Raw genomic sequence first — 10,246 nt, 5'->3', positions numbered from 1 at the left:
CGATAAATACGTAAAACTGTAAAGAAGACTATGTAGAACTCAATTTGCTGATTTTCGAAAGGTATAAAAGTCTTATGTGATCCGAAACCGAGCTATTGTACTTTTCGTAAGGATGGCAAGCAAAGCATGGTAAATCGTAAACAACTCTGGTGAACAAAATGGCGGCATACGCAAGAGCAGCAACTGAAACCTGCTGACTGATTAACGTCAAATAATCTAAAGTAAATTTCTGCAGCACCGCTATTGAAATTATTGCATATATTCGTAATCACCGCTGTGACGACCGACGTTTGCCATATCACCCCTCTTATAGCGATTGCTATATTGCGGTGCGTTTTCCCAATGAACCTTAAAGCCTTTCCATCAGAGATGTGCTTCAAACCGATATACGAAACGATAACGAAATACGATCGATTGTTTTTAGTTCCCGACACAAAAATTAGGAGGTATTTAAGGTTTGTTAGATTAGGTTTGTACATGGGTTTTCAGAAAGCTAAAACGAACTGATTTTTATACTGTTTTTATGCATCTCGAACACAAAAAATTATCATCATATGCCATGTGTCACCATTTTCCTAAAAAAGGTTTATAAAAAAAAAAGAGGTTTTTTATGCATTACACATATAACCTCGGAGCAGGAGCAGGAGATAATATATAATTAAAGGGTATAGGGTTCTTCCTCGAACAAGTTTATTTTAAATGATTTTTAAATCTATAAACTTCATAACTCTGATGGTAGGGCTGTAATGAATGACGAAAATTTGCGCGTTTACCGGACAACTTCGAAGTCATATGCATTTATATATGTAGTGTATCCCTTGTTTACTTGTAGGTACAAGTAGGTGTTAACAAATAGTGGCATAATATTGTGAAAAAAAAACATATATATTTATTGTAAAGCGTAGATCGACCAGTGGCATATCTCGGCAGCTTGGTCTAAGCGGCTTGATTTAAAGAATTTGTCCGCGACTAGGGCGCGCATGTATTTACCAGTGACTTGACCTTCAAGTGACACGCGTGTCCAAATAACCGTCATGTAGGCACTCAGTTCTCTGGCGTTTTCGGAACTAGCGGATTCGTGCCGCCGCGTGAAAGTTTTATACTTTGTTGAATAAAAATGCCACCGGCACGTTTGGTATTTAGACTCCGTGGTTCTTATTTATTCGTAGTTCTTATGTATAATCTTATGTTACCGAAACATTAAGTTAGGTTTACGGGACAAAATATATTATTTTAGTGCAAGTCAATGTTATGATACCAGTTAGTTATTGTATGAAGAAAGTATCTGGAACTCTAATGTCTAAGAGTTACCGCACTAGATGGAAAACGGTTGGACGTGAAAAAAATACCTTTGTGTATACATAGAGAGCAAGCGGGCCTGATGTTAAGTCATTACCACCCATTAATCGCCAGCATCAGTTCATCCACCGTTTGAATAAATATATATCGTAGTGAGAGTAGAATATTATAGTAAACGTAGCACAAAAAAAAATACCTACATTTGAAAATTTACTGTGATGTTGTAGAAACGTAGTTGATATATTCCTGTACAATATAGATATTTTATCCATTTATTAATAATATCTTGCATATTATTGTCTGGTTGTAGTTCTCGATGTTAAGATCTAGTTGTAAAATATACTCTAGGGTCACAGTCGATTTTATTGTTCGATATTGATAAGAAAGTAAATCACTGTGCGACCTGCTATTAAGTTTTATGCATGTATCACAATCGGGACCCTGAATTTCTATGGCATTATTATTTGCGCACTACTACAAAACCATACTAAAAATAATATAAATGAGAAAGTATCTGTTTGTTTGTTGGTTACTTAATCACTGGAGCGATCTTGATGAAATTTGGCACATATTAGAATATACATGGTTAATTAAACAACAGAAACTCTTGTTCGACAACTTTTGTTCTACGACTTCATTAATAATCAGCATTATTTTATATCATACAAAAATGTTATAAATAATGGTATTTCCGTAAAGAGACAATACGCTGCGAGCACGCACGATAGAATCGCGGTGTTGCCGATGTTACAGAGTAGTAACAAGTAGAGTATCTTTGTATAATATTTAAACATTGAGTATTTCACAAACTCAGATCCAGTTAAAAACAAGTCTTAGAACAAAAGTTGTCAGTTTTAATTGAAACAACAACCGGCCAAGAGCTTTCTGTTATTTTTTATTTCATCCTGTATAGCCTGCATCTTTGGGACAAGGATACTTTTGATGCTGTAGTAATACCTAGGAAACGTTCCCATTGAATTAAATAAAAGGCCTTTGGAGCATATTTATTTCCCGGGATAACAAATGGTTCCCGCGGGTTTATTAAGACAAAATTCAGACGCGGACAAAGTCGCGGGCAATAGCTAGTTAAAGGTATAATAATAAAAGAAGAATTGAATATATGCACGTTTGTGGTTACTATTATTCTATCGACTTAAACGTAAACTATGGGAGTTGTTTTGTTTCTTATCAGCACAATTCGACCTCCCTGGAACAATGGTAAAGAATCAGGGCCCGGATTGTTTGGCATTTTTAAATGTACTTACTAACCTTACAAAGTAGATTATAAGACTTCGCCCCGGGATAAAAAATGGAGAAACGATTTGCTTGGGAGGCTGTGGACGGTCTCAAGTACTAGTTTTTATAGTTATTTCGAAAATAATATTCGTACAGTAATTTTATAGGCAAATGACACACAGAATGTGTGGTGTTGCTTATAAAATATGAATTGCGATCTAAAGATTTATCCAATTGTCAAGGAAAGCAAAAGTTTCATGTTGATTAAGATCTGTTTATTTTGCACTGTGACATTCAATTTTGTAACGTTAATATGCTCAATCACAACTGATCATTGGTAAGAAACAAATTAAATTTCGAATAGGCAATCCGATCATCTGTTAGCTACATGCTACATAAGCATTCATTTTCTGGTATTTTCATTACCAATATATATTTTTAATGTATCCTAGGGATAGTTTACAAGGAACACGGCTGCTGCTGTTAGATAATTCAAAAAAGTTACAGCATCGCGTGCATTTTCGAATATACATAAACTATATGGTAGTCGACAAATGGATATGCGTACTTGGGACCTATAAGTTTTATCACACGCCATTGACATTATGAACTGTAGAATTTTATTCTTGCCTTTTCTGGTCATTTGTTGTGATACCTTTTAAGATTTTATTAATGTTTATTTCTTCGAATAGGTATAGATGTTGACACTCAACACAATGTTTTATTTATTTCCACTTAAATTTTCAAGAAATAAAAATTAAAGGACCTTATAATAAACTTAATTAAAAATTTGCTTTGAAGGATTTTTGAGCAAGTTCTATTATATTTTCCTGTAATGGAAAATTGTACAAAGTTACTCAAAGACTCATCACATTATTATTTTGTATCGCTATCTCACTCTAATTAGCAAAAACAAAACTCTTATAACATCTAACTTTATCATCGTATTTTTTTTTGCTTTAGTTTAAATTACAAATAAAAAATATATCACGTAAGCAACGCAACGGTGGTCTGCCATTCAGTTAAGAGCTAGTCTTAAGTCTATAAAAGAATAATTTCCGAAATGAATAATCAGTTTAATTCAAGATCTTCAAATCAGGAATTAAATTTAGCAGTGCTATTAAGTACGCGTCGGTACTATGCACGTGTCGGTCTTTTATCTTCAATAGGGTTGTCCTAAGTAAACATTGAGAATGTGAGAATGAAATTTGTTTGTATGAAAAAATAAATATACTTCTTTGATTTAATATTTCTACAGGGTGATTCCTTATAAAATATACTTTTGCACCCTTAAACAGTATTTCGTAATTCCGTTACACGTTGTACCTAATAATCTAATTTAAATGGTCCGAATTGACTACTACTATGCTCTCTGTAACCTCGAAAGATACGGGTGTAAATTTTAGAACAACTAGTTTAGTAGCATGCATTTAAATATATGAAACTAAAATGGCCTGGCTTAGTGGTTAGGGTTTCGGCCTCCAAACTGACAAGTATGTGATGATGATGAAATAAAATCTTGGTAAGGAATAGGTAAATTAAAACTGCCTCGTGCAATTAGTCGTTAGCATCTTCGCTTACATGAGGTCTTGGATTCGATTCCCGGGTCGGGTCTAAAATTAGGTATTGGGTTTTTTTGTTGAGAAATTCTTAATACCAGCCCGGAGTTAGGAAATTTGTGTTGTCGGCCCCAACCCTCGGAGAGCGTTGGTCGTCGAACATCGTTATTTTTAAATATAAACTGACCACTATGTCTACAAAAACATTGGGCATCTGCATTGGGGCTATACATTCATAAGTTGCCCCAATTGATAATAACGTTAAAATAATGATATTTTATATTACTCTTCCTACGTAGAAGTTTCATATACCAGACTATTCAAGTAGACTTTTATGAAATCTTATTATTATACTTAATGTAATTTTGACTTGATAAACGTATTGCGTACCTACCATAATATAATGGAGAAACCCTTAATAAATCAATATTTATGTCATCTACAGAGTATTTATTTTAGACCAAAATCTAGAAGATTTTTGTCTGGTTCCGAGATATCTACAATAATGTTTTAGCTGCTATCAAGTATAGATTATTTTATTTTGTATTAAAAAACATTCTTGTTGTATTCATGTTGTGCTAATATAATGAAATAGATATATTATGTACCTACCTACTTAAACTATGTTTACTTATTTGAATGTTTTTGCGAGTATGTCATTATGTATGTGTGGACAAATGTGATATGTAAAGGCTGTTGTGTTGAGCTTAAGTATTTAATTTTCATAATGAAATATTTATCATATGAGTAAATCATTTTAATATCTAAATATAATGTAGTAAAACTATATTACGTAAGAATATTTTTAAAATATAAAAAATATAATACTGTTTCCTGCAATCAAAATTGGTTTTTTATTTATCAATTCCAAAGATGCCCAAACTTTATTTATTTGAAAATTATTCAGGTTTTTCTGCTAATTACCCAATTACTATTTTTCTGTAATAATCATTGTTTCTAATTTTAATTCAACAGAAACTTAAAAATAATTTTATTTTTAATCTTTATCATTTATCTTTATCTAAATCTATATAATTCAAAGTCCTGACTGACTGATAATCAACGCACAGCCTAAACCTCTGGGGTTAGTCACTTTAAATTTTGACCGGTTTATTTTATGACGTAACTGCACACTAAGAAAGAATTTATTGAAAATCAACCCCCAAGTAGTCAATTTTCAAGTAATATCAACGACTCTAAAAATTCAACAAAGAATTATGTGTATTTAAAATTTCGAAATAATTTAATAGCACTGTGAGTCCGAAATTTAATATTTTTTGAAAATATTAAATATCGATAGAAAATACAATCAGATTTTTTGTTTTAATTTTTGTGTGTCTGCTGTTAGCACATTACATAGATTGCAATGGATTTAAATGCAATTTAGTAAACTTACAGCCGATATTCCAGGTTAACTTTAAAGCTATTTTTTATCCCAAAAAACAATAAATAGGGTTCCTGCGGTATAAGATGAAAGACTTAGACGATTCTACACCATAAATCTGTCATATCTTAATTAATTTCAATAAAAGTTTATCGCAAATGTTGAATCATCAGTTTAGCTCTCCCCAAATTTGGTGGGTATCATGACGGATGAAGATAGGAACTCCTCAGCAGATAGCAGCAACCCACTAATCTAAGACTTATCGTTTCTGAATATCTACCACATATGTATTATATTATGAAGGCGTGAACGCTAACACTTCATAAAAAATGGCACGAATTTTCCCGGCTCACCTTCTCATACGAGTCTATTCGGAGTATGATTAGGACTCTTAATTAACAATTGCTATACGTCGTTGGTGATAGAAGCTGAAACCAACGCACGCAAATTTCTCCTTCAGAGGTGCTGCATCTAGGTCACACGTCTCTAGATTAGTATCCGTATCCGTCCGTACATAATAGGTTCCGGGATTTAAGAATAGCAACGTTGATTGCGAAATCTGTCTGTTTATTTAATCTTGACGCACAGAGGCAAGCTATCTAAGCTTGCTTTTTGAAGAACATCGGAGACTTTGCATCCCGGAAAAGCACAGTTTCCGCATAGGTCAAAAAAGGCTACAAAGCTACAAATAAAAGAGAATATCTATCGAAGTTTTACACATTCCACCCCAAAGGAGATGAAAATGTGTCGGCAAGTCGTTGGTTTTTTGAGTTATATAGATGAAAATTGGTGTAAAAGCAGACAATTAACGTACCACATACAGTAAAACACATGTTACAGGAATTACAAACATTTCAATGTCACGTGATTTGAGGTGACTGGTTTACGCGGCATTTTTAACAATATATTTAAATAAAATTATAGTTATTTTTAAGAAATAATATCAATTTATTGAGCAAATAAATCGATAAGACCCGAGCATGGCCCGACCCATAAACCACCGTACGGCAGAGGCCGACCGCCACTAGGTTCTCCTTGTGCGGTGGATTAAGGTATAATAAAATATATCATTGTTGAAATTAAACAGCAAAATAGTATAAGTATTTTATTCATCATTTTCCTGTTCCTCATTTCCATCGCCATCATCATCATCATCTTGCTCCGGTGTTTCCCACCACGTCAGCAAACCAAGGCCTGGTTCATTAATTCCTCCTACAAGTCTATATGGAGCTACTGTTTGTACTGGGCACTCGGTGCCGGGAGGGCCAGTTGGTAAACTCTCTTCAAAAGACTCACTTGTGACCCTAAACCTTATTGATTCGCCTGAAAAATATGTTAAGTAAGGTGGAGTTTTTCTAAACAGAAGAGTGGTCTTTCCCAAATACGGCTTTTAATTACGGCTTACGGCTTTACGGCTTTTTTTTTTCCAGTGTTTAATTCTATAGCTAAACATTGTTATCCTTATTGATATTGTACTAGTAATTAGCAAGTTCAAGAGATTATAATGATCGGGACTCTATTTCCAGGTTAGACTATTATTTTGTGTTGTTGAAAATGATGAATTTACCATAGCAAATTTTACAATATTTTGTCTGTGTTTAATGCATTGATTTACAGCTAAACTCTTTGGCTTTAATATTTGTATTAATTACCTGAATCCATAAACAAATCATGTTTTTCACCGTCTTCTTTTGGGTACTCCCATACCCATGCTTGGTCTGTCTCATCAAACCTAGATGGATGTTGCAGTGCATTCACAGGTATTAAAATATCATCAAAGAAACCCATTGTTACTGTAATAATAAAATAGACTTTCAATTAATTTATATTGATTTTATATTGCACAGCAACTGAGAGCAAAAATACCAGACATATAGAAGATATAAAAATAATGGTGCTTTAAATTATAATGCATTTGATTTGGAGTAAAAAAAGTTTGTTAGGTTTTGTGTGTAATTGTTACCATTTTCCTTAAAACTACGAAACTAAGTTTTATGGACTTTGAGATATGATTTTATATTGTGTGACCCAAGAGAAGCAAATGGTAAGGACTTTTTTAATTGTTCACTTTTATAAAACTGTCTTAAACTTCTGTGTGTAACATTTAAGGGTTTTAATTAAATTTGAAACATCTAAAAAAAATATTTGCTTTATTTCAGACATTAAATTGTCTACTCACTAGGGAGCTGTAAGAGTGTAAGTGTATATTGCAATGGACAAATTTCTGTGATCTAACACTTGCTCATCATTACTCTTACTCAGTTGACAACTGATACTTTAAATAGACCATTGTGTTGTTGTTATCTTAAAAATAGAATAAAAAGTCCTAGTTACTACATTAGCAATTTACTTCCTTTTTTACCTGATTATCGTCTTAACAAAAGATTTATTTTGCACTAGGTGTGCCCTGTGGCTTCTCCCCCTTCGTAAATTGCGGGACGCAGCTTACTGCTATATAGTCTTCACCTACCTCAATAAATCAGATAGGTACCAAGCGTAAAGTTTTTTCGTCAATCTTACTGCCCGTGCCAAATACAAAATCCTAGGATATTAAGTTGTGATAGTATTTCAACATATTTAACAAACAACTTAGGTGTGGGCAAATGATAAATTTGAAACCTTCAATCATGTAAACATTGCCAATCGCAAATGAAAGTCCTGAAGCAACACCACTTCTGCCTTTTTTTAAAAACATTGAATTTCCTTTAACAAATGACTGCATTAATAATTTGTCGCTCAACAGCAGGACTTTATATTAGTCGATAGCGTTGGGTAATCAACGTTGACCTTAGTCAGTAAATGGATGGTTGTTCATCTTTAGAAGTTTGAAAGATAATTTGGTTTCCATCAGTCTTAGCGCCTTTCACTCACAAAGAATAGTAATTGTTAAAGGAAGAATCAAATTATGGCATTGTTAGTTGATTTTTCATTGAAATTTCTAACATTTTTTATTTAGTCCTAGCACTGAAATTCTCATAAATGTTACCACTCTTCATGTATTCAGTAGTGTTAAGCTTTAAATGAGGGGTTTGCTGCTGTCCGCTGAGGAGTTCTGTTGTCTATCTCCAATCATATTTATCAAATCTACACAAAATTTGGATTAAACTAAACAGTTAGTATCTAGTAGAAAATAATTATTTCTTTCATGCCCTCTCCCAAAGGATCTGAGCTGGATTTTGGGATAAAAAATATAGTTTGTCCTACCTTGTAGTATGAACTAAAATCTTGCATTTGAAATGATTCAATAGTTTCAGCGTGTTGTGCTGCCCGGATACAGACAGACAGAAATTAAAGCAATTACAGTTTTGGGCTCAGTATTGGTTATAGATTGCACTTTAAAAAAAAATTAAATATCTTCGATGTATGAATTCGACCGGTTACAGTTTTATTATAAGAATAGATGTATTCTTATGCAGGAAACTGACCTTATATAAAATTTAAATTTAACTTTGAATGTTACAGCATAGTGGTTATGATGCATAAGAGTTTAATTGTTGTATAAGTATAACTGTATTATTGTAGAGTTACAGCTCACTAGTGAGTATCTGACATATTTCTAACTTAACTAATGCATTATATACAACAATCATTTGGATGGTTTCTCTTTCAAGGACAAAGTTAACCTTCAGGTGTAAGTCAAAAATAAAGGAATCTTTTTAAAACTTAAAGAGCCTGTGGGAAATTATAAAAATAAATTTAAAAACATTTTATTCCAGTTCAGGGACCCATATAAAATTGAGAAATTAAAATAAAATGAACATAAAAGACACTCAGATTTAAAATAAAATAAAACAATAATTAATAAAAATCTAAAAGTAAAATTAGAATAAATTCAATTGTGTTTCATCCTTTATATTTATGATATCAAATAATCCTTTTAAATCCTGAAAAACATTGAATTTGGCAAGCTTACCATGTACACCTTCCCTGCTGCAGGTCCTAATCTTTCCTATTAAAATTTCTTCTACCAGAGGCCTAAATACTATGTACCTAAATTTAACTTCAGTATGTGATGATCCATCACCAGGAAATATATAGGAATGCCCAATACATGTTATATCGAATAATGCTATACAGAGTCCTACATTGAGTACTACCTGAAACAACAACAAATAATAAAAGAAAACACAATATTTATGTACTTGTTTATATTATCAAAACCTCTTAAAATATGCGGTTGGATATACTAAAGCTCATCTAGAAAGTACAGAGGTGCACTGTGAGGCGCTTCTTCTGTACTTAAAAAAAAATTAAAATTGTTTTGTGCAGCTGTTTCACGACTTGTTCCACACTTTCCCCCGATCTAGAAAATATTCTAATGAAGTTCAATCTATTGATAATTTAAATTTGTAGGTTATAATTTAAGCTCGACTAAACTATCAACATCAATTTATACACATCAACATTAATTAAATAAGTAAACAGTTCATTGTATTTGAGAGGTTAGGTTAGACTTACTTAGTACCTTGTTAGCAAGTTTTCTGTTTAGTAAGGTTGTTATAGATTCAGTTAAACTTTGGTGAAAATGTTCAGGTGTAACCCGTACTACATCTTTCATTTCTGCTAGGACAAACATTTTAATTTACATCTTTCATTCATTATTTGAAAACAAAACATTGCCGCAAAAGTTTAATATTTTTCCACAGATTAGTGAGATTACTTAGATAAGATTACATAGGTAGGTACTTGTTAAAATATCTTACTCTACAACTACTGGCTACTACACAAACTGTTTCTTCACTGTCACCTGTCAGTCAAAGAGAATATG

General features: G+C 32.6%; 1 protein-coding gene across 1 annotated transcript; it reads right to left on the bottom strand.

Annotated features, from left to right (window-relative positions):
- Window positions 1–6,563: 6,563 nt before the first annotated feature.
- On the bottom strand, window positions 6,564–10,189 carry LOC120630394 (DNA-directed RNA polymerase III subunit RPC8). Its single transcript, XM_039899616.1, has 4 exons — window positions 9,944–10,189; window positions 9,392–9,575; window positions 7,131–7,271; window positions 6,564–6,801 (listed from the first exon to the last, which is right to left on the bottom strand). Exons 1-4 carry the CDS (start codon window positions 10,052–10,054, stop codon window positions 6,584–6,586), a joined length of 654 nt encoding a protein of 217 aa, XP_039755550.1. The 5' UTR covers window positions 10,055–10,189; the 3' UTR covers window positions 6,564–6,583.
- Window positions 10,190–10,246: the final 57 nt, after the last annotated feature.

The sequence above is a fragment of the Pararge aegeria genome, chromosome 16, assembly GCF_905163445.1.
Source record: "Pararge aegeria chromosome 16, ilParAegt1.1, whole genome shotgun sequence".
NCBI lineage: Eukaryota > Metazoa > Arthropoda > Insecta > Lepidoptera > Nymphalidae > Pararge > Pararge aegeria.
The sequence above is the reverse complement of the archived record's forward strand: the minus strand, read 5'-3'. Positions and strand labels throughout refer to the sequence as shown.